This window comes from Opisthorchis viverrini (assembly GCF_000715545.1).
Source record: "Opisthorchis viverrini unplaced genomic scaffold opera_v5_424, whole genome shotgun sequence".
Lineage (NCBI taxonomy): Eukaryota > Metazoa > Platyhelminthes > Trematoda > Opisthorchiida > Opisthorchiidae > Opisthorchis > Opisthorchis viverrini.
This window is the reverse complement of record NW_008752084.1, coordinates 247,660-272,951: the sequence shown is the minus strand read 5'-3', so window position 1 is coordinate 272,951 and position 25,292 is coordinate 247,660. Positions and strand designations below refer to the sequence as shown.

Genomic DNA, 25,292 nt, shown 5'->3' with positions numbered 1-25,292 from the left:
TTTTTGAAATGCCTCATGCTAATTTAAGTCCATTGAAATCAAGCCAGATGAGAGTTACAGAGCTTTTTCATATCAAATTCTCTGAAACATGCCATGAAATCCTTCTAGGCAGCTACTTATCGGTTCTTCAGATGTACTTTAGAGGACAAACAGGCAGTGTTTTTGTCCATGCTCGTCCCCATAAACGATCTCAGCAATCGTAAAGATAGATTTTAAGTTATCAGAGAAGATGGCATCAACGTGAGACACAGGTAAATCCATCAATATTGGTGTTGGTTGATGTATTACCGATTGTAAACCCAAGGTCCCTCGAAGAATTCTAAGCAGACTGATTGTATCGTATCGAAAAATCTAAGCTATTCTACAGTAGGAACAACAACAAAGTATTGGTTTTGCCCAAGAGCTTTTGATTCCGAGGCAGCATCTCAACTTGTACACATAACTAGAATTCTCCACTCGCATTGGTTTGGCAGACAACGGTTGAGTAAGTATCTCCAGCTTGAAGCGTTTACTAGGCTGGTAACAGCCAGAGATCATAGTCAAGTTACGTCGTGGAAGCAGGGTAGTTTATAGGCAGGGGCATGTTTGAAGTTCGCTTGAACTTTGAATACTTATCTCGGTCAAGCAAGATAATAAGTGCATGAACCATTGAATACGTGAATCTGCCAAAAGCGTATATGTTCCATTGACGCTTGGTTTTCTGTCAGTTGAAAAATTTGCAGTCATTATGTGACTGCGTTTCGAACTACGAACTTGGGAGTTTACACGTATAGACAACTCTGGGTCACTTCCAACCAAGATGTTATTCTTTCTGTGTCCACGTTGATAAAGTCCATTCATCCCGTATTTACAAACATGTTTGGCAAAAGTACAACACCTACCTCTTAGCGAACTAGCTTGCTCAATCAGTTGATTGATGCGTTTCTGGTAATCCGTCAACAGCTGATATTCGCTTGACCTTGAATTGAAACTAGCCAATAGCTGGCGGTTGGCATGAAGCAGTTCGGTGTACATCTCTTTTGCAGAGGCCCTGAGGGTGAAGAAAAATGTTGCAGATTTCATTTTTAGTAAATAACTTGTCATGTACTCATGTACAGGATTAATGGATACACTGGCTCACTCTAGTAAGAGTGTCGCGATTCAGAAGGGGGCGTTACGCGCATCCTTGTTCGGGTTCATCAAAGATGTATCAGAATTTATCAGTAGTACATCGATAGCAAAACGTTTATAACTGTAGCCAATTACAACTGTTTGTATCGTATTGGAGTGATACTTTGTCGTTGGGTGTCGGGCAGAATACAGAGGGGAGTTAACCCTACATCTTTAGGAGTTAAATTAATGTCCGACTGAAGGCAAACCGCCTTGCTTGATTTCTGACACCGGAAAAGCCGAGCCAAACGTTATATTTACCTAAATAAATGTTCTGTTTGGTTTGCCAACCACCCCAAAGAGAGCTTCATGCAAACAGAGGGCAATATTGGACCATCCCGACGACGGGACAAAAGCTTACATTCCTAGACATTTCAACCAGCATGTTTCTTTGCCCTGATGCCATACTGAGTTTACTGCTCATTCGACTGCTAACGCGGTCAGGGGATACGTTGTGATATAGTGTGTGGTTGCCGATACAAGTGTCTCGCGTTTCGGGTAACTTAATCATTCCCCCACCTGTCACACATCTAGCAATTCACTTGGATTCTGATCTGAAACATATTATGTTCTATCATCGTAAGGGTGCCTGAACACAAGATGTCTGGGAAGATACGCTATTTCAGACCAGAAGAAGCGAGCTGTTGCAGGATTTTGGATGAACTGATCTTGGTTCTCTATTGATTTTCCGCCTCTATTACAATGAAATCCTGAGCTTGGATTACAGATCTCTAGATTTTGCGGGCATATTTTGGTACGTGCAGCACCACTCCTATCAGGTATGGGTCCCCGTGACCCTATCTGTGCTTGGCTGGAGACGTTGCAATAAATGACGGCTAATTGATGTCAGTGGCGCTCTTGCTGTCAGTATCAGTGTCACAGGGTAGGTCAACCAAGCGCGGTGACAAAAAAAACTGGCCCTTTGTGAGTCGGCACACAGTGGAATAGGATCTACTCCGATGCAGTGAACTTATCTAATCATCAGTCTGTTTATTCGCGTCGTCTACTAATCATTGACAAGTCATTCACAGGCCGAACTTGCGTACTTTTCGTTTGAAAGCATGTGAATGTTGGTGATCATTCTTTAGCGCCTCCTTTTGTTGCACAACCTTCGTCTGATAGACATCGACCAGTAGCAAATGTAATAGCCTTTGTCTACATTTTCAAATCGCATGAGCATGGTTTCATAAAACAAACTGCTTAAAAAATTACCCTACTTGCCTACTATATTCTTGGGGCTAAACTCCAACATCCAGAAAAAGCTTGGGTGACTGTACGACAGGAGTTTCTCCCGCATGTGTGAGTTACCGAAAGCCAGGAAGCCAAAAATTTGCTTCCAGCCAGTCGCTTTTTGCATCGTAACATACCATGGCTTTGCAGCCAGTAGCACCTATAACAGACTCACCAGTTACACGTCAACCGGTGACCTTCGGCCTTCACCAGAGTCACTTTCAACTGTTCCATCTTCTCGGCCAAATCAGCAACAATCTGTTCACGTGTTGCACTATGAGCTTCTGCCTGGAACAATAAAGAACAAGCTTTGTAGAACTGACAGGTAAACTCAAAGCTGAGGAAACCAGTGACAGCTTTCTTTTCAGCTTTTCATTCAGCTTCCAACTTAGGGCACATCAATAAACCTGCAAAGTCCTCGGTGTAGGAGATGAAACAATTTTCGCATCTGGCTGAGTTCAGTTCACACGGAAAAAACTAAACAAATACCTCGTCGTACGCAGTTCACCATTCAGGTGAAGCAGGTTAAGGGCATGGAGTCAAACAAAAAGTGAAAGAGACATTGTCAGACATGGCCCAGTCGCGCCCTCAATGGCGCTCGCGCATCCAAGCTATTGCCATCAATGTTCCTTTCCAACACCCCCACTTGACAGCCTACTGACAGTGCTGGACTTATGCACCAATTTATTATCTTCCGCCTGCAATGCGCAGCTACCCAACCCCCCCCCCAAATCATCAGTGAACGAAACTGTGGTAGCTACAACCACCGTATGACTAGTACGCGGTTATTACAGCTGTGGATGATGATGATGATGATGATGATGATGATGATGATGATGATGATGATGATGATGATGATGATGATGATGATGATGATGAGGATGATGATGATGATGAATATACTTTCATAGTCTTTGTGAATCCGAAGGTAGTTGACAGCAGGCCAATGTCAACATGTAGCGGATGGCCGGAGAAATTGCAGAAACCAAGTGTGGATTGGACGAAAATTAGAAATTATAATAAGTTTTAGTTTAATGGCGTGACTGCAGTAGGTGGCCGGTGGGCAGGCACAAGCTTCCGTCGTTCAAGTTTGACAATTCTGACTAGAGCAGCTGGTGAACTCGCTGGGAGAATTGGCTCGCTATTCCTTGTTACAACTCACCTATGAAGAATCAGCATCGGCCTAACCCTATTTGAATTTTACGGGCCTCCGTTTTTATACTAACATAGTCATTGAGCCGAATCAGTGCTTCCTGTTGGTTACTTACCGCCTGGATAGCATGCGATAACTGAGCAAAAGCCATCGGGAAGTTACAGGTGCTGGACAAGTTGGTAAGGTTGAACTGTTTTGCGATAGACTGAATCATGTCCGAAGCTGTTTCAATGTCGTCCAGCTGCATAGTAACCTAGAGATATAAGGAAGCAAGGCAGATTAGGCTTAATACAACAGTAGTCACAAATTATTCTGTGAGTATTTCTCTGTGTTTCCATGGTCAGTGGAATGGATCCAAAAACAAAACGCTTTTGGAGCTATCTAACAACAGCGGATTCGAAGAGAAACAGACAAAATTCACCACTAAGACTTGTAGTTTAACGTAAAAGTGAATCCATGACTTGACCTCTCCGATTCGTGTTGTAAGTCTTATCGGAATGCTGCATCGTTTACAGCATACAAGAACACAAAATATACGGTTTCAGAAGTACACCTATGCGGCTTCAGTACTGAAACAGGTAGGAGGCCAACAGGGGATATGAGAGCACTAGTACCGAGTTGAACAGTGACTGTCAAAATGCTGACTGAAACAGAAAGACAGAGAGAAATGAACTGATCTGTTATCTTGTAGCTGCGCGACCGTTCCGTATTTTGTGGACCTCAAACATTCTGTTTTCTGATTGTTAATAACCTGATACTGATGAGAACACATGCAATGCTTAGGTGGTCCGAATTCGTCAGGCGTGGTGTATGAGCACACTTCTTTCTGGTGCGCGACCTTCTGTGAGAAGGATCAGTAACGTGAGGGACCGTCTGTGCTGTAAAATCGATAAGTCAGATGACGGAGAGTAGTGTTCACCGAACAGTCACATAAAATCCATGCAGATAGCAAGTGTTTCAACAAATGACGAACCTGAGGGCTGTAAACTAAGTAGTTTATTTCATGCAAACAGAGTGGAATTTTTGTGCTTTTGTCCAGCACAATAACAAGCAGTTGATTTTTATTCACTCATAAACGGCATCAACCAGAGTCAGAAATAGGGAAAATATTTCAGACCGCCAAAATTGTGGGAAAATCAAAGAATCCCACACCGTATCCCGATTCACTGGACCTTGGAAATTTGAAGCTCACGTCGATCACCCACTCTTTAATCTCAGTACACAGATCAAGTAGGCACATATTTAAAAGTAATCACCTCTCCTTTAGCGGACATTCTGATCCATATGGTAGGACTTGATTTGGCACTCAGATTGGACAGAATCCCTTCTCCGTCAACTCCATTCTGTGGAACAGGGTCATCGAATTGTCGCAAGGCCTGGAAGCATACGATCAGGTTACCGCCTTTGTTGATGCGTGGTTCTTCATTGACAATGAAATTTCCTTGAATCCATCCGATGAGCTGTTGGTGAGCAAAGCAAGGAAGTATCTGGTTCTACTTTTCCATGAGATCAGCAAAAAAACAAGTTTTAACAACTATGCCACCATACCTTTTCTTCATCGGCGTCCGAACCAAAATATCGTCAATATTAATGTGTGAATCCCTAGTAAATTTCACGGCTCCCGCTTGAGGTTGTTTTGAAGCAGGCGAGTTGATATCGTGTGAATATGTTCCACGGTTCAACTCTGGCAATGAAGTGGAGTTATTACATTCAACTAGAGTCGACGGCAGTCAAATACAGTCGCATTTGGTCATGTGACCTAGTGCGGACGAACGCAGCTGCCCATTCAAAATATCAAAAACGGAATACTCGACCTTATCGAACTTTTTCATCGACATTATCCCAGAAAATGCTAAGCCTAGGTGTTAGATGATTCAATAAGTATGAGGTTCTGGCAGTTATGTAACGTCTTTGAGTACTCAAGTAGTTGTAAGGAGAGTTTCTCACGACTTGCATACTTAACATAGGCCAGTGAAAGTAATCTACTTTCATTAGTCAGCAATAGTGACGGTGTACTTTTAATTTTGGGGCCAGTTCTAGTAAAAACCCAGGACGTTTTCGACTATAAACACACAATTTTTGAAGTCATCCATGAGGCGATTTCGACAGTGCGCACAATTGAGTTCAGTGGTACGATGCCAGTTGATCAGGACTCATCCGAGGATCTTACCGACTTGTTCGAACATTTTAAGCAATAAGTGCTTCGAAAATATTGAACTTGGTATCATTGCCGACCAGGGAACCTGTATATCTATAGAGAAAAATGCTGGTCGTTCAGGTAGCGTATATGGTCGTTGGTTTGTTCGCTGAGCTGAGTAATTTGTTTTCAAACTTTTTAGTGCCAGTCGAGGTAACATCACAAGTGCGTTGGCACAACCACCAAACACTACAAATCACTACCCACCACTACACTCTCTAACAACGCATTGATGATATCTTTTCGATATGTGATGTAACGTTCACCATCGAATTGCTCAGCTCAGCGAAATAACCGACTGTTGGGAAAACTTCAACACGAACCATCTTGTTGAAAATGAATAGCACGGGGACTCAAAAATGTTATTTCACCGGTTGGGATAACCGTAAAACTTAACCCGGAACGCATCAGGAACCACAACGAATCACTTTCAGTTTTAGCTTTCTCAAGGCCTCATTTATTTGGACAGCGGTGTTAAACCAAACTTTCCCAGGTGCAGAAGAAATGTCCATACAAAACTTACACGCTGCGGTCGATCACTGAGAAAAAACTGCACTCCACCGACTGGTTTTGAAAGTTCGACTGCTTCATCTTCGTTTATCAATCGATACATGGAAAACCGCGGTAGGAGAACAGTAGCACCGAGGACATGAAACAAAGACTGTTCCGTACTGTAAAAAAACAAAAAAAACATCAACGGATGGTAGACAGAAAAAACTCACGTGACTTATATATGAAAAGGGAGACGTCGCCAGTGTTTGTTTCGATGAACAAATGCAAAAACATAGGTACCACCAGGGGTGACATGGAGTGCAACGTGGTTACAGGTTACTAGCCATAGGGTACACGCCAGTACCCTCAGTCAAGACAGTCCAATATACCAAGTCTGAGTTATTCGGTGTGCCAAGTACTATTGAAAGAGGAAGCGTCTTGGAGTGCGGACAGCGGAACCAAGAAGTTAAAAACTATCAGACACGAAATTAGAAATCTCATTTGCAATAAAAGAAAAGATCGCCATCCTCAAAGAGCCTTCAGAGGTTTATTTCCAAAACACAATGAATAAAGTCCGCAAAAAAATAAGTAATTTCCAAGCTAGCCTTCCCTTAGAAACACATATGGCAGTCTAAACAACCTTACCGGATACTACTCGAGCGTTTCATCAGTAGTATGCGTCGGTGCACCACGAAGCAAATCACATTAACTGAATCTGAAAGCATATGAAGACCACAGTGATGGAATTTGCGCATTCCCGATTTCAAGGCGGTTTCCCTGAAATCACCCGGCTTGCGAACGATAATAACAAAGGTCATGCATGGCAGCACTATCAGGTCACCAGATCGATCACACCTTGTTGTCAGCTGTTCCCCATTCATCATCGGAACTCATGTCTCAGAGATCAGGCTAAGTGATCATGTGGTGATCATGTGATCCTCTCACCAGCTTTTCGAGAGTCTGTAATGAGTCACGGTGTTAGTTAAGCGACACGGATTGCATGCATCTTCAATTGTAAGACCCATTAATGTGTCATAGGAATATGATAAACGAGGAGCATCGTTGTGAATGTCATGGTTGTATGAGGGCTGGGATACTGCCAGCGCGCCCACACCTAGACAGGAGGACAATTAGGGTCCTCAACCAAAGCCTTTGGCGGGAAGTGCAAATGCAATACCATTTCTGCGGAACAATTCGACACATGATCCAACGCCCAACCTGAAGGGATAGGAGACTGTGTTCGTCAGACCTCTAAACTTTGAACAACCTGGTATGAGAGACCCTGTGAATGTCAGGGGCACACACCCCAGTATAGCTCGATGGATCACTGAAGTGCGCAAACCGTCACAGAACGGTAAAGTCCAGTCTCTTCGTGACAGAATGAGGAGCGTCTCACTCAATACACCAGCGTAGTATGGTGTCCACAACAGTATCTGTTCAGAATGCTGCAAAAGAACGTAGATTACACATTAGTAACACCTCTTCGGAACCAAATGTACTTTATACAGTAAAAATAAATCTGACGGTACGTGGCACATAGCACGATGAGAGGACTGTTGGAAGTTTAACAGGGGACTGTAAAACCCGGGTCAACCTCAGAGGCTCCATAGATGAGCAAGTGGGTTATCAAAAGCCAGGTTTACGTATGCGGAACGTTTGACTCAAAGTTAAATCTAACCTTAAATTTGGTCTCCTTATTCTACGCAATGACCTCTGATCAAAGCCGGTTGAATCTGGTCGCTGCTGAAATTGTGTATCGTATCCATACGTTTTTCGCCAAGTGTACACGTACACTGTTAGGCAAACATTTAGTCGCTGTGGACTTAAATTAAAGTAAAATTTAAATTGTCAAATCTGTAAAATTTTATATTTTGTGGGCAATGCAAAACAAAATCAATCTACATGGATTGAAAACAAACTGATCATCAGATGTGAGTAACTGGGTGGTCGTTGTACAGAGAAACACTGCAGATGGGTACTCGCGTAGTTTATACGGGAATTAAGGGTACCGGTGGAATCTTAAGTTGAACGTCAGCCAGTGTGCCAGTGAGAAAGTGGGTAAGGAAACATAATCCAGAAATTCAGAAACGAAAAGAAATCGTCGAAACTACAAACAGTGCATGGGATACCTTCGCACCGCAGGAATGGCGTAAGCTTTAACGAATAAATCAACCGGCAGGTTTCTTGGAGGCCTCAATTGCACCACGTAACCGGAGGGGAAAGTAGCACTTTCTCGAGGGTAACTAAAGAAGAGAAAATGGAAACCGTGACACGCATGGTCAGTTAAATTTTGCTTGACTTACAAAATGCCAAGCAGAATAACACCAAGTTGCAGCCTCCCAAAATAATTTCACTGAAGTGCGGAGGTCTCGGCATAGAAGACAACTATTTACATTCCCCAAGAGGATAAGAATTCATTGAATACACTGAAATTCAGACCAGTGCACCCATCCAATATTAATCTGTGCTAAATTAGGCCACCGAATTCGCCTATAAATGGCAGTCAAGTGAATTCAGTAAGTTACAGTAAGTAGAACAACATAACCCTTGCGATATTGATAATAATGACGACAATATTCAGAAAAAGCCCATGGACTGCTTCTGCGGTAATTTTAACTGCCCAAGACTTGCCCAAGAGTATGAACCGACCGGGAGGGGGCGAACCGTCGAATAGAGGCGCAAGCTAGACGCACGAAGCCAGTAAAGATCGAACTTTCCTCCAGGTCCATTTTTTATGAAGTCAGGGTTCAGCAATTAAAAGGTCTCCGTTCCGAACCCTTCAGTAGCCTTTCAAACTCTCCTGTCTAGGCTTGGGAATCTCGTTAGTATTTCATCCCTCGTGTCTCGTTTGAATCGTCAACTGAACGGGTGGCACAGCTAACTGGGCCGATTCAGAAACCGAAAAACAAGTAACCAAGTCATAATTTAACTACGCTTTTAAACTTGAATCCGGCCCTTATTTATTTTCTGCATAACAAGTTTTCTAGTGCTGTCATTAAACAAGGAAAATTTATCGCCATGGACTATCGACAGATCCTTATTTGTACAAACGATGACTGCTCGTTACACAACCAGTTACTTTAAGATGGCATGAGCTTCCATCGAGCTGCGCATTAAGATCGCGCGTGGGATTGGCCTTAAACCCGGCGAAACCGATTCTGCCCGTCTTTCCACGCTTTAAACTACTTTTAGAAATTGTGGAAGTCCGCCAGTGCTCAGTTAATCTGTAGTCGTGATTACCGTCTAATGACCAGTGCACCGCGATGTGTAGGTGGAGTAAATCCAAGAATGATGGACTTCAAAATGTGCAGCAGAGAATGAAGGTCACTCTCAAAGAGGAACGAGCATGTCAAAGCGCGTTAGTTTTTCACTTTGTTCGTGGGTTGGAGCTGCACGAAACCATGTTAAAAGCACATCTTGCAAGATGAATTGCATCTGACCCATGAGAAAAGAAAGTATGGACGGACTGAAAAACGAGATGCCCACCCTCAAATACATTATATAGTTTGGTATTCAAACCATGCCGTCGTGTTAGGAGTAAGTCCTCTTTCCAGCCCCCCCCCCCCACTTGGCAGATATGTATGTGTATGCGTTTCGATTCGTCTTCTATTTGAAATTTACTTCCATTCCTGAGTTGTGGGACTCTTCTGTTCATTTTCTCACTGTCGAAATTCTCCTAACGAAAACAACATATAGACGCTAGCTTGCCGGAAAGTCTTCGACAGCCCACGACCGATTTTGTCCTCCTTGGAGTTCATCAGGTGGGCGCAGCCCCCGAGTTTCTATCAAGTTTATGTCCTACTTGAAACCAACTTGCACGAAAATAGCGAAACTTACTTATTTGCAGACAAATTTGATTCCTCGAGAGACTCACCCGAAACCCGAGTGAATCTCTCATTTATGGTGTTTTCGTGCAATTTGAGTTTTTTTATATTATCTCACCTTGGATGACATGGCTGAATGGCTGTGAGCAACTCTACCGTCTTTAAACTCCCAAGCGGTAGGCCTGGAAGTCCCTAAATGATCGGAATGCTTATTACCCAATTCCATTCGTTGATTGAGATGAAACCACTCCCCGGAGTAACAATGCGATCGGGATTTGGGTTGAACGTGAACAAACTAATTATTTCCGGTGATTAGACCGCACTTCGAATAATTACTGTTGTCAGTTACAGAAGAAAAAGGTCACTCACATGATGCGACTCTCACATTCCGGAAACAATCCTTCACCAAACAGTAGTAGACATCGTAGAGGAGTCTCTGGAAATGTTGAGAAAGCAAATGCACGGATAAAATTGTGAGAATATCTGGGCAAAACACCAACAACAGTATTAATGACAGCTAAAGATCGTGTTGTTTAATTTCGAGTGCTAGACGAAATGTGTCTTCTTAGAATGGAGCATGCGATGACTATTTTAGATGGCTTATGAGGGTGGTTTCGGATTCACTTCACGTCGGCAAACTGTCAAGTATTACCGAGAACTCGGGTGTGGGTAGAAGCCTAACTAAGATTAATAGAGATGGATCAAATAATTGCGTCACCCAAGTCGTAACTGGGACAATCACGCTTAGTGATTACAGGATCAAAATATGTTAAACGGCTGACCGAGAAGTGATTTGGATCCGCTGTTCAACGGACAAGAAGGAGCCTTACGCTCACGGTGAAGTCGTCAAGTCGACGATCGACGTTCTGTGGGAAGGTACTGGGCGTATATCACCTGATCCAAGCTTAAGTGATGCTTAATTGCATCCTCACAGATTCGATTCTTTCAAAGGCAGAAACATTTCTTTGAAGCGGCGAATACACTTCCTTTGTATTTACCGGTGGTTTCTGCGATTGGTTGGATAGATTGGCAGTTGACTTTTGGTGCACTTGGCGGTTTCATTGAAGGCATCTGATGGGTTCCTCCAGACTTGTTGTTCTCCAAACTTGACAGTTTGGTATCAGCTCCATTTACCACAAATTAGGTCAGCTTGCGCAGGTCCCTTAAATCGTCTGACTAAACAGGAAACCCATGAGAAATCATTCGCACACAAGACGTCCTGCGTCCTTCGAGCCAAATACCATCAACAGAGTTTTTGTGCTGCTTTGGGAGATGACAGAACAATTATCAAATCCCCAAGAATTTTGATTGCAAAGGCGTTTTGGTTAGTCTGATCACTATTAGTCAAAACCAAGAAAAATTCAACAAATCGCTCCTATGAAACAATAATATTGACCGTCAATGCCTATTTCAGTAGCAGTGGAAACGGTGAATGGACCAGGCTTACCATTGTTAGACTTCACATAGAGCTGAACACATCTTTCTTCTGCATCATGATCCATGTAGACCTGCAGTGAGGTATCCGCCTGTCGGTGCGATAAAGGTGACCTTGCTCAGATGTTGCAAATTCGAAGTAAACGGCAAATTCCTCCTTATACTGAGTATTTACTTCTTACCATTCCCTCAACATAAGGTTAGTCTTGGTCTTGTCAAACAAGCTTAAACAGGACCGACTCCTAAGATACACCAGTGAATTCACCAGTGATGAGTAACTTTTCTAGACGGAGCCCGGAGGCAAGAAATTCCAAATTCGATGAAGAGGTTGTATTGGCTTGTGTAGTCCGGTGTGAAAATTCGCAGCCTTGTGTTTGGAAGACCCAGGCCTGACCCTTAATTCTCATTAAGTTGCCCAACTGTTTACTCTCTTGCTCATTTACTTGCTCACGTACTGACCGCTTATCTGATTGATTAACTGACTGACTGAATGATTGAATGGATGAATGCATGAATGAATGAATGAATGATTGACTGATTGACTAGCTGACTGACTGACTCAGTCACTCGATCACTGAATATCTTGTTGACTTCACGGACGAAGACAAGCAAAGTATGTTCTGTGCATGCGGTGGGTTGTTGTAAAGGGCACCGCAATCTTTCTAAGCCATCTATGGTTTCGATACTCTGGATCGGGCGAATCAAGGTTCCGCGTGGGCATCCTTAGTAATTTATAACCTTCCTTTCTGGACCTTGTGTCCTAAATCTCTGCAACAATGGGGTTCAATAGTCAGATAAATTTCATTACTCTTAGGGCGGACTTGTTGTGCGCATCGGGTTTCTTTGTGACTTCAAGGTCTGTCGATGATAGATAGGTTTGAGAGAGTTAAAATATTTGACAAAATACGTCTAATTTAGAGAACACAATAATTTTAAGGAGAGAGACACAACTGAGTCTCTCATTTATGATATCCTTCAAACAAATGCACCGGACAGCAGCGGATTCACATTTCGGCTGGCGCAATATTGAAGATGTCGTAGTACATTAGATCGGTAGAACGCACTACTAATGGGGTCACTGAATACGCGTCCACAGTCCGCCGTATGCTTCAGTTTTTTGGGGAAAGGACGGCTCATCAGTGTAAGTCAGTGAGTTTTCATCAACCTCATGCACTCAACTAGGGCATTCAATGGTCACCGAAAACAGTAACTTCACTTCAGAAAGGGCAGTTTAGGAAGCAGTGGGATGCCCGGAAGCTCTAAGCAGCTTCGGTAGAAATGTGCTCTGTCGAGCGAAAAAAGTGGTTCCCCTCACAGACATTGGGTACTGTTTCTTTCTGTAAGTTTATTTATCTAGTCAACACACTTTTCCAGCGAGTAAAAATGGGCTTGCTGAAAGTTGTTCTTCTAACAACGTAACGGTGTATCTATGCGTCTCGAACCCGGCTGAATCTCCCTTTTGTGATTATCCCAGGCAAATGAACGTGCTCGCTAAAACGAAATTTGTTCGCAAATGAGTATATTTCGCTAATTTCGTGAGATTCGGTTTCAAGTAGAACATGAAGTTGGCGGAAACGTGGGGACTGCGCCTACCCGATGAGCCCCAAGAAGGGCGAAACCGATAGTGGGCTGTCGACGAATTTTCAGCAACCTTGAGAGTAGTGCATTAGGAATATGGTTCTGATCAGTTTTGGTTCCTTAATCTTCGACTTCAGGGTGCTTCAACTGATGATTCACTGGTGTGTCACTGGTGGCACTGGTAGAGTTCGTTGATCTTTTTGGGTTGTGAGGGCTGCGACAATCTAGTTGCGGGGTGGGGGGGGGTGGGGGGCNTCTTGCTTTGGTGGATTGGGAGGGGACTCAAATTAATTCTGATCGGGTTTGGTTCATTAATCTTCCACTTCAGGGTTCTTCAGTTGATGATTCACCTCGGTTGCAACTGGTTGATTTTTTCTGGTCTTTGTGGGGTCGTGAGTGATCCGACAGCTTGGTATGAGGGGGTTGAGGTCAAGTGGGCTTCAGGTGATGACTACTCTTCCTTCTGATGACCGCACACCAACAAGTGTCAGCTCGACTGATCCAAAACCGTTCGCCAGTTCCACGCCTTCTATGCTGCTAACACTGGGATACTTGGTGATTTATATCGCCCCGGCTGACGGTCTCTGTGACGTGACTTTACTCCTAGTCTCAAAACCTCAACAATTTCTAAATCTATTTTGTGCCCAGTGCATGTCCTGAGATTTTCAAATCTTTCAGTAACGCCTGATATTCATCCGCGTTTCTAGGCGGCTTATTTAGTTTCCAGCTATGCTTTTATAATCTGACGTGAGGTGACATAGCCAACTTAGTCAGAAGCAGCTTTGTGTCAAAAGCGAAACATTTCCTACTTAAAAACTACCGATTGTTTACCAAACCCTTCTACAATAAGCGTTAACCAGCTCAAGTTGGTTTATGCGACAGCAAGCACCTAAGTGTGAAACGCAACTGACATTTGGTTGAAATTATCCGACAACGAGCAACTCATCCTGTCAGTTACGAGACAGATCGACATGATGGTCTTTCTTGAATGTGCTTATTCCATTTGACTTGACTGATTGAACGGATGAACAACAGCCTCAATGTCCTTCTGATCGACCTTAAGACACTTATCTGGATTGTATTCCATACTATTGAACCGAATATGTCGGCGTTTATTTGGACGGCTATGACTATAAATGGTGTGTACTGAGATTCTGCGCACCAAACACCTCGATCGCGCTACTGATTTTGCATCCGCTTGCTGACTGACTATAAATGGTGTGTACTGAGATTCTGCGCACCAAACACCTCGATCGCGCTACTGATCTTGCTTCCATTGGCATGTCGACGAAGGCCTTCCTCCTAATTTACCACCCATGACAAGAAGGGTGAAAAGGGGATACAGATACATTAATCCGTTTAACTAAAAAGTGCTATGTCAGTGTCAACTTGATGAGACAGTTAAGAAAAACGAGTAATCAGAATCCAACGAGCAAGGCATCCGTAACCGCCTAAGAAACGCGAAACGAATCATGGTCTTCTGATGGATTTTTAAGTGGAATATCAGTGAACACATACCGACGTACTTGTACTTTACATGGCCCATCATCCAACACATCCAATGAACCAGTGTGCTCCATCCGACTACCTTCAGTTTGTTGGTGCAACTGTAGTAATGCTTGCTGAAAATACACAGGAAGATTTATCTGGTGTAAATCTGGTCCGTATGGCATTAAATACAATGATTTGCTAATTCTTGAACAAGCTCAGGCAACCAAAGGTGAACTTCAGTCAAAGGACTGGTTATTTCAACGGATTATTAGTCCAGGAGGATCGATCGTCCTCTCTGGATGGACACATCAATGGCTCAGTCGCGCTCTCAATGGAGCTCGTGCATCCAAGCTATTGTCTTCAGTGCATAACTCCCTTCCCACCCCCCACTTAAAAATACACCTATAGTGCTGTATTTACGCACCAATTTGTCAGCGCCAGTCTCCAACGCGGAGCTACCTACCTCACCTTCCCAAATTATCGGTGAACAAAAGTGTACGACAACTACGCGGTTCTTACATCTGATAATGGTGACAATGTTATCATTCACTCAAATGGTTTGCACAGTGGCGAATCTCCGTCTAGTTGTTTTGCTGCTTTGATGACTGGTAAGTCTTGTCTACTCTGTCCACATCCCCGTTCATACTTTCCAATCCGACGTAACTCTTAGTACATATCCTAATTGGTTCATCCATTTATTGCTACAAATGTTGAGCGTTTGCATGGTCTCGCCGCTTTAGCATGGAAGTGACCCCTAATTAGTCCGTGTAATCGATTAGAAACCTTGCTGAATAAAACGGATCATGTGAAAATCGGAATTCCTCACCTGCTTTCGTAAGTTCAGCTCACGTAAAAGTTCTTCTGTGGCGGCCGAATCAACCCCTGGTTCTGATGCACACTGGTCATAACCTTGGACTGTAAGAAATAGTATATTTTAGTTCACTATACAAAGCAAAAGGCACTATGATTATATAAACCGAATACATGGGTTAAAGTAATCTACAAAGTGGACCACGAATAATGCTGACCCCCATAGGCACTGGAGGTTGTGTTTTTGTACACGGTATCATACATCTATCATTGAAGCGGTGAGTGGAGAGCATAGACATACGGGGACCAGGAGAGGAGCACTTTCATCTTGTCAAACGAGAGACGAAAACATCCCACCCCAGCGCTATTCCGCCATATTTGTCATCGGACTACTCGAGCCTCTGTCCAACTCGATTCAATAGGCTTGTTCGGAACTCTTTAACCTCAGTGAATGCTTCTGCCTTTATAGATTAAGCAGAACTGATTGGTAACTGAACATCCTGGAGAAGTTCCAGAAAAAACGGAAAATCGTGAGACTAAATTGCGCACTTTAAAAACCACACAACCGTTAGCACAGAGAGGTCAAATACCTAGTTACCATGCCGTGGTGAGGCCTCATGGATTGGTGATGAAACGGCCGACAGCTAGTGAAAACGCGAAAAACCACGTGATCAAACACCAACTATTTGTAAAAAACGTGCGCAATGGATTTAGTTTGCAATTTAGCCATTGATGCTCGAATCAAACTTGGTAATTCAATGAGAAATCTCCACGTTACGTTCCGCAGTCTCTATTAAGCCTTATAGATCTAATTACCAGCTCCTGGGAAAAGCCTTCTGTGTAAAGTACGTGGAGAAAGTGCGCAACCAAACTGCTATGCAAATGAGTGTATTTATGAGACTCAGTTCAACCATGGTTCCAGTAGAACATAGGGTTGACGGAAACTCGGAAATTGCGTCTAAGAACTATGGGAAGGCCGAATCCCGGTCGTGGGCCATCGAAGAGTTTTCAGCAAACTTATGAGTAGTTACTATTAAGTAAACAGTACCTTAAAGGAATGGTTTAAATATGACGGACAACTATAAGGAATACTAAGAAGTTGGCTTACCTTCCCCGTCTACTGAACATACCAGAATAATGTTGGAGTAGTTCGCGTAGTCAGCCTTGAATAGAGGAAAATTAGGGTCAGTAGATAGAAGGAAGCACAGAAGAAAGAAGGACTGTATAAGAGGGCTGTTATGTGGCGGAACTTCTTCACCGGAGGTAACAGTCCAGACGATATTCCTATTGCTGATGTTGCTGCTGTCAAAGGTGGTGAATCACTAGCCTACGCGTACAGAAGGGATTGTAGTGGCATTCCAAATGTCCTGTGAGCCATGTGCTTATCATTTTTATTGGTTCTGCTCACCACTTGTTTGAGTCGCATTTCCGGTTGATTTCTGCTTACAACGGTTGGTCAGGTGGACCGTTATATAACCGCTTACCATACCCAGCTGTTTCAGCTGAAGTACTTTCTTTTACGTCAGTGCGGCTTTCTTACACTACCTCTATCCACACCTCTGGATATCTATCTATCCTCTGGAAAAGCTGTAGGTCCTACTATATGAGAGCAAATCGTCGCCTAACAATCATTCAGCGATTTCTGTCAACCCCAAATTGTTGGCATCAGCCGACAGTAACTCGATGTTTCTTAGGTTTACAAGCCACAAGCGGTTTAGATGGTGCATTAAGGGCAACATCTCTTTTTCTCTGGACTTTTTTCGGGAACTCGTGATAAAGTGTGATTCTGGCTTCACAACAGCGAAGTGTGTGTGCAGCGAAGTGTGAAAGCCTTACCAGCAAAGTCAGCTGCGCTGGTCATTGCCGTCTTCCTGGATAAAGGCCCCGAGACGGTGCACATCAATGGTTAGAGACATTGTCAGACATCGTCCAGTTGTGCCCTCAATGAGGCTCATGTATCCAAGCTATCGTCTTCAATGCATAGCTCCCTTCCCTATCCCCCAATTGAAAGTTCATTGACAGTGCTGGATTTATGCACAAATTTATCATCTACCGTCTGAAATGCGCAGCTACCTACCCCCCCCCCAATCATCGGTGAACGAAACTGTGGCAGCTACAACCACTGTACGACGAGTACGCGGTTACCACAATTGACAATGATGATGATGATGATGATGATAACCGACCTCCTCCATAGTTCACCAGTTACACGAACTGGTCTATGTTTCCCTACTCGAGTGATCGGTTCGTTCGGTCGGTCAGACCTGTTAAAACATGGGCTAATCACATGACGAGTACGGTTGGCGTGTGCGCATGAGCACTATTCAAACTTGGTCAGCTGACATTGATAGCGAAGCAGCAGCAGGTACTAAGCTAATATCAAATATTAATGAGTGAGGTTTCACCAGTAGGCTGATGCTTCCATTCCGTGTGTTTTAGCTAATCCACATGTTTGGACTAGTACGTTATATATGAAATGGATCATTGAACCTCTCATTCAAACACTTCAACTTTAAGGTAAATGAAACGAAAGGTGATCACTTATCACCCTGGACCATTAATGATCACGGAGGAACTCACGACAACCAAGCCTGCAATAGGTGACTCCAGCTGTGTCTTGAATACCACAACGCCGGTCGCTCGGAGACGTGCATCCACCTTGTGAAAGTTTGCAAACAGGGGGTATGGTATAGACTGAGTTGGCAACAAAAAGTAGATTCATAATGAAATATTCGTTCCTCCTTTTCACCCGTTCTGTACCGCTTAGTACAATATTAGATGCACTTTGGGAAAAAATGCATTAGCGAATGTATAGTTAGCTTGCAGTAAGCTAAGATTTTGTTTATCCAACCTACTACTTGATGGCTCAGCAGTAGTCTAGTTTTTTCAGTAGGGTGAGCAGGCCTTCTTAATCCAAGTGCAGACCTCGGTCTACAAGACAAAATTTTCTATTAGTAATGTTTTGCCTCCTTCGAGGAGCATTCCGAAATGTATAAGCCATATTCTTCGCTTTCTCTGGGCATGTTACCATCCCATTATTCAAGTACTTCCTTTCAAAGCTCGTAAAATAACTGAACGTGACTCTTGCACCTTTGTCTGAATACGTTGAAGTTGCAAAACGATGAGACCATCGAGATTTCTATGTTCTTCCACTCTATTTCGCGGTAAGCGGTAAAGTCGGTTGTGCTGAGCGGTCCGGATCATCAAGAATACCACATTACTGCATGAAATTATCCCAATCAGAGCATAACGCCGTGTGATAACTATCCTTTTCAGCTTATGTTTATTGGTTATTATTAGCACGGTCCAATGAAATTGCGACCTTACGCACAAATTCAAATATCATTTTTGCGAGTAATTGCTGTAGAGTATTGAGGCCGTTGGACCAACTTTCAATCTAGGCTACCCAATAATAAGGGCTAGAAAAAGATTCGTGCAAGGCTTACACTTGGTTTTTAGGCTGTGCGAATACCCATCAAGCACCCTCACATTACACAAGTGGATAAGTTCATAGTTTTTACCTAAATAGATTCTACGAACTACCTTAAAAGAAACTCGGGACGACAGAATAATATCTCAAAAAAATCGATCTCCAATAAACCATACCCCCGAATTGGACGTAGATCTTATTTTCTGCGAAGACTGTCTTAGGAAGGACAGTGCTCGCCGTCCAGCAGGTGTAAATTAGCTGCCTCAGCAGTACTGTGACTATACATTTACACCCATCTAACTTTTACACCACTTTCTGAACGAAAAACGACGATTTTTTGACCCACCAAGCCCGACGACAGCAATCGCATGCTTAACTTATTTAATCATCCAACCACATAGGACCAACTTCGACGGATGTATTTTGCGTGATCAAATTCTCCATAAAATGATAGAAGTTAATTACGATTTTTCTTAATTCCGGCGACGAAATGAGTGATACTGACTTGTGCTCGAGACCCATCTAGCGGAAGAAATGCCACTGGCATTAGGAAAAACGACAAGCCTTGATGTTCCACAGGTGTTCCAAAGTGGAACGATGTACGTTGAAACACTTGGAAACCGGAGAGACCTTCGTTGTTTAGTCAAATAGCTAAAGCAGTGCTGCTATAGTGGTCATCTTGAGTTGCGTCTCAACAATGGGCAATGATCATTCCCCATTCAAGCAACTCAGCAGGAGTTCAGGATGCAAAACTGTTCTGCTCATTACCATACACAGTCTTCTACCAAGCAGTGCTTTAAAAACACAAAATGCTCCTTTCAAGTTTTGCGTCTATCATAGTTGTCCTTTTGGATGCAGCGAATGATGGTACTGAGAGTATTGTTGCGTTGTTCCTTCGGGCCGATGTAAACTGTATTGATCAAGTGACACCCACATAGCTTATGATATGGCTTATTTATTGACTTTGTGAATCCCACCAACATGATGCACCGCGACAAGGTACTGAAAATTAAGAACGCCGACAGAAAGTGAACCAACCACAAGTTCGAAAATTCCCCATATTTTTAGGGAAAGTGAATTGCGTGAGAGTCGTTTGAATGTTTACACTTCATCTGTACGTTTATTTCCACCAAAGCATGCACATCAAACAACTCGAACAATCGAATCCTACATTAGTTGAGACAAGTAGTTTGAAAACTTACAGATCTGAGCAAATTCAAGGAGGGAATCAGCGGACCTAAACAGTCGACTAGTATACACTGTACTTTCACCCAGATATACCAAAACCTGACAGAACGCCCTCGAAGAATGTCAAACGATCATCGACCTATTCCTCTTCAGTTGATAGTGGAAGCTATTGGTGAACTTATCACTGGTTCCTGAAATGTTCAAATGCCGTCTTCATTAATGGGGGTCGTCAATTTGTTTGCCAAAATTGCGGATGACCGAAAATAAACCAATATTAACAAGGCAAAGCAGCCTCTGGAATGTTCATACGGTATCTGCAGATCTAACTACTCACCTTTCCATTGGCCCAGCCGCAAATCAGTTCCAAACAGCCATCTTGATTAATATCGTAGGCAACCAGGGAGACCGGTTTACTTTTACACTTTGGGTAAGAAAAGGGAAAAGGTCAACCAGCAAATGCAGGAGCAGTTTTTCTTGAGAATTTGTGTGAGTGGAATGACATCTTGGGGTATTTCGTTTTGGCAGAGACAGTCGATTTTTCTTGAGAATTTGTGTGAGTGGAATGCCATCTTGGGGTATTTCGTTTGGCAGTATAAACAGCAATAAGTTACGGACAAGGTAAGGGTTTTTGAGGATATATAACTATTTTTCACTGTGTAAGAAGTCGTCTCAGTTAAACAATCTCGTAAACCTTATTTCGATTGGCAAAGTTTTAATTTCGCCTGTTCGAAAACGAATTATTTGGGACTGGCGTGCCTCAATAGCTAGGTGACCTTATAACTTATCATTATAGTGCCCTCCTGTTCTGCAGCATATGTGGGATAGAGACCTAGGAACAAGACCCACAGAATTGTTCCAATTCCCTAGGGCTCATGAGTGCAAGTGCTTGACCTCTGTACACCCGTCCAGTGGGTCCCAATTAGGAAGACAGAACTCGTCTTAATAAACACTTAGGATTGGACCATAACTCAAGTACAAATATCCGATAAAGCTTGAAGCGTATTTCTCGTCAGTAGTCGTGACCACCACGAGGATCTATGATGACTTAACGAAATCCACCTAACTATGCCCCAGTGGTGCAAAGGTTGTGTAAGGCGGTCAAAAACCGGCTGGACTAAAAATCACACCAAACTCAAATCGAACATATCAGACAGTTGCATGTGCATCAAGAACGGCCGTTATCTGAATTACAGTAAACCTCGAATAAGGCTTGTGAAGAGCTTCCTTTTGCTTTCAGACTAAAGCACATTTTGGAAAATAAAATTTCTTCTAGAAAGGCTGCTTTAGAATGTCAATGGCACTCAGTCATTGTAAAACGTATAAGAATAAGATCAAAGATCAAATGCTTCCCCCATTTTTATCTTTGGGATCAAAAGCAAATGGCCGTTCAAATCGAGTCAATAGCTGTTACTCATTCGGTTTGCATTTTCAATCGATATTCAGAATCGCACCGTCGTTTTTATGAACTGTGTTCATCCTGTTTGCTATCTGTCTAACAACAAGGAAGTTAAAACAAATGCTCATATTCATGAGCATCGTTTTTCAATCGATGGTGACTTGGTCGGTAGCATTTGAAATCGTATGACAGTAGAATAATTGGTTCTTGATCCAAACCGAACTGTATGGAGTAATGATGAGCCGCGATGAGAGAAGAAAGACCATATATTGCTTTTCAAATTGTAAGTGAATATGCCTACCGGGAAAACTACCCCTCTTTTGCAAAGTAGCAACTTCCTACCATCCGAGCAATCAATCAATCAATTTATCGGCCATAAACCGTGTACCATGGGCTCATCGGTTCCAGACTTTGCAGTTTCGACCTTTGTAACGTGGGATGCGGCCAAGACGATATCATGTTCAGTTAGTTCAGGATTTGAGTAGCTACGCTCCAATGACCGCGCGATCGGACCATTTATGTCAGTGTTATTAACCATCGATGAATTGAGTCCAAGAGTCCCGATTCAAGGAGGCGGCAGTTGTCTATCTGATTAAGTTGACTGGTTAGTGTTTTCATACTCCTTTGCCTGGCCACATGCTGTCCACCTCACAGTCACTTCCACTCAGCACAAAGCATGGTGTAAGGAGCTCTGGCACGAGAAGTGCATTTTCTAACAGGCGTAACCTATGAAGTGGAGAGTTCCTTCTTCCTAGGGCCATCTGGCGTACCTAAGAATTGCTGATCCGATGTTCCTACCAGGCCCGCGTAATACCTCGAAGACACCGATGATCAAACATTGACGTTTTCTGTATATTTTCAGTGGGTAGAGGCTACGTCTCTGAACCATAAGGCAGTATGGATCGCACTGCTGCAGTGTAGACTCTGGCCTTGATAGATAAACTGACATCACGTCGTCACCCTAGGTGTCGTAGGTTGGCAAACAAACAATAACAAATTGGTTGAGCCACCACACTCCTCTTTAGCCATCGTTCAACTTATCTTTGGTGAATGAAACTGGCGCATCTAGTACGATTGTACTTGGTAGATGGCCCTTCATTTAAAAGCTGGTCAGCTAGCTGACTTCCATGAGAGAGCACCCATTCGTTATCCGTACCAAGAGTTTTAAAAACAGTGTGAACTCATTCCAGTCAACAAAACGAAATATGTGTGTACCTCAATTCCAAAATCTTTGAATGATAACAAGGGTAATATAATATATGGACTGTTCGTGTTTCGGCTTGGAACCATATGTTCTCACCTTGATGCGCCAAACTCGGACTGCCCGATTATACACACCAACGGTGCCATTGCGCAGACCATAACCGAAGTACCCTTGTCCAAGGGAAGTCAGGTTAGTTACTACCTACGAAAAGAAATGAGGGACAGTTTACAGAAAGGGGTTTTCACGAAGATTAGGGCACATAATCTACCTGCGTCGATAGAAGCGTTTTTCAAATCTCAAGACTATTGTAAATTTTGACGGAGTATCGTCAGTTCCATGTGTAAGCTGACGACATAGCTCAAGGTTCTCTCAACAGCAGTCAACTCACTCGGTAAGAACAATTAAACTACTGGCAAAAGAGAGCCACAAAGTTTGCAGTGAAATGCCACAGAAAGAACACTAATCTCAATAAGATCCTAGGATCATCCAAAGGTAACATCTACTGTGCGTTCTGACCGCTTTCATTTATAGACCTCTATGAAGCCCTGAACTAAATGCCTCTCGACTGCTACTGTCTAGGCTTACGAAATCTGTCTTATCTGATTACTGGCATTTTCTTCGTGTGGCAGACACCGAAAGGGTGTTGCGGCTGAAAGATAATTTTCTAATGTCAGGTTCTGTTGACTACACCTAGACATCTGAGCGGTTAAAACTGCCATTACCACACCCAGGATGGGTCGAGAACATAGAACAGAAATCCACAGTTTCTACTTCATGGAAACATCATCATCATCAGCTGTAATAACTGCGTACTTGTCGTACAGTGGTTGTAGCTGCCACGGTTTCGTTCACCGATGATTCGGGGAGGTGGGATAGGTAGCTGTGCATTGGAGGCGGGAACTGATAAATTATTGCGTAAATACAGCACCGTAGGTGGACTGTTAGGGAGAAGGATTGGAAAGAAGGCTGTGCATTGAAGGCAATAGCTTGGATGCATCAGCGCCATTGAGAGAGCGGCTGGGCCATGTCTGACAATGTCTCTAACCATTTCCATGGCCCGTCTCGAGGTCCCCATCCAGGAAGATGACATTGACCAGATCAGCTGAGTTTGCTGGTGATGGCTTTTATAATTCTCTCCTGTCTCATCCGATGATATTTATCGCCCCATCAACTTGTAGCTCTCATTTTAACTCAACTGAGCACCAATGAGTCGTAATAGCGAGCCGCTTTGGTCGGTGTTCTAGAACGAGTACATTAGATATCATATCCGTAGTTGAACAGTCTGGAGTAACCTACCGGAGAACAAGCCAGCACTCTGGAGTGATCCTATAGATTTCATTAGATCGTGATTAAACGTGAACTCTCTTCAGACCCATTGCATTTAGTCCTTTGTTGGGCTTCTTGCTCCGTACGATTTTAATCCAGCAATACTGAAGTTGGCGGCGGATAAGCTAGAGACTACAACTGTGTCGCAAGTTAAGTTAGTCTGTATGTAAAAGGTTTTTGGCTGTCTCTGTGCAACCATCTGTGTCTCTTGTCGGTTATCATTCGGTTTCTCCTTAGTTTACATGATCTTTCACAAGATATTCAACTGTTCATCTCACTTTAGAGCTCACACCATTCCTAGTTTCAAGTACCACCCAGTGTTGCGACCGTAAACAGAGAGAATCGACCCAAGAGTCACACGCAAAATCAAACGAAAGACCCATTCACAGGGAAACGATTTACAGCGAACACGCTTCAACAAGCTGCTTAATTTGTATGCATTCCTCAATTTTAGCACCCCTGTCAATCAACTCACGTCGGTTTCAGTTATCTCGTCCTGAACTGCATCTTTGTGAATTATTCTAATGCAAAAGTTCTCTGAGCCCACAACCAAATCGCGTGATGCTTCTTCCACGGACAATTCGGCGTCGATGGAGGCTAAAGAGGAAACCACATCACCAGTGACTGTCCACAGCACTTCAGCACCCAGACGGTTGAACGCCACAAGGGAACAGTTGCCTCCAACAACTAGAAGAGATTCGTCTTTTGAGGTCAAATTTGGAAACACTCCAATGCAGTTGGCTCCATCACGATACTGAAACGTAATCAAGGTGTAAGCAGACAAGCCCCATGAGCGTACCTCATTATAGAACACTTCTACATTTTGTTGCGGGTCAAATGCCACCACACCGCTCTTGGATCCGTAAAGTAAAAGGTCATGATCAGCTTGAAAATCAAATCTGCCGGTGGTCAATGAACACAAGTTTGGCAAAACGGTTAAGACTTGACAATTTTCACCATCCCCTGATGGGTTCCCATCGATAGAGCCCCAGTGGATGACCAGCTGAACAGCACGATATTGAATTACACTGAAGTAACTCACTTTACCACTCGGAGTCACGAAAACCAAACTCGACTCGCCTCGACAAAACTTGCCCGCTGTAACTAGACTTGGAACGATTTTGAAGGGCAAACGTTGTGTGAATAGCATTGGCTTTCCCAATTTTTGTCGTATGACTCTAAAAACGAGCGAGAAAGTGAGCGACAATATTTCAAGGCATATTTTCCATGAAGCTGGCCGCCTACACGTGAATTACAACGTTCTGAGAAATGCTGGATGAAAATTCACCTGGGACCTGAAAAAAAAGACGTCATTTTTTTGCGAAAAACCTATAACTTTCAATGGTGGGGAACACATGTTGTTTCTCAATGTAAGGTGCATACTAGAAGG

At 43.3% G+C, this 25,292-nt stretch overlaps 1 protein-coding gene across 1 annotated transcript; it reads right to left on the bottom strand.

Moving 5' to 3' along the window:
• Window positions 1–754: 754 nt before the first annotated feature.
• Window positions 755–25,080, bottom strand: T265_15296 (hypothetical protein; the record flags this gene model as incomplete). The annotated part of the gene is made up of 21 exons (XM_009177453.1): window positions 755–1,030; window positions 2,555–2,697; window positions 3,648–3,785; window positions 4,789–4,992; window positions 6,253–6,400; window positions 8,351–8,464; window positions 10,415–10,481; window positions 11,493–11,571; window positions 12,978–13,130; window positions 13,381–13,465; window positions 13,600–13,713; window positions 14,576–14,679; window positions 15,375–15,463; window positions 16,467–16,521; window positions 17,939–18,016; window positions 20,311–20,397; window positions 21,993–22,098; window positions 22,143–22,333; window positions 22,673–22,773; window positions 23,390–23,678; window positions 24,378–25,080. Coding segments are annotated over 21 exons (3,294 nt in total), but the record flags the coding sequence as incomplete, so codon positions are not given.
• Window positions 25,081–25,292: the final 212 nt, after the last annotated feature.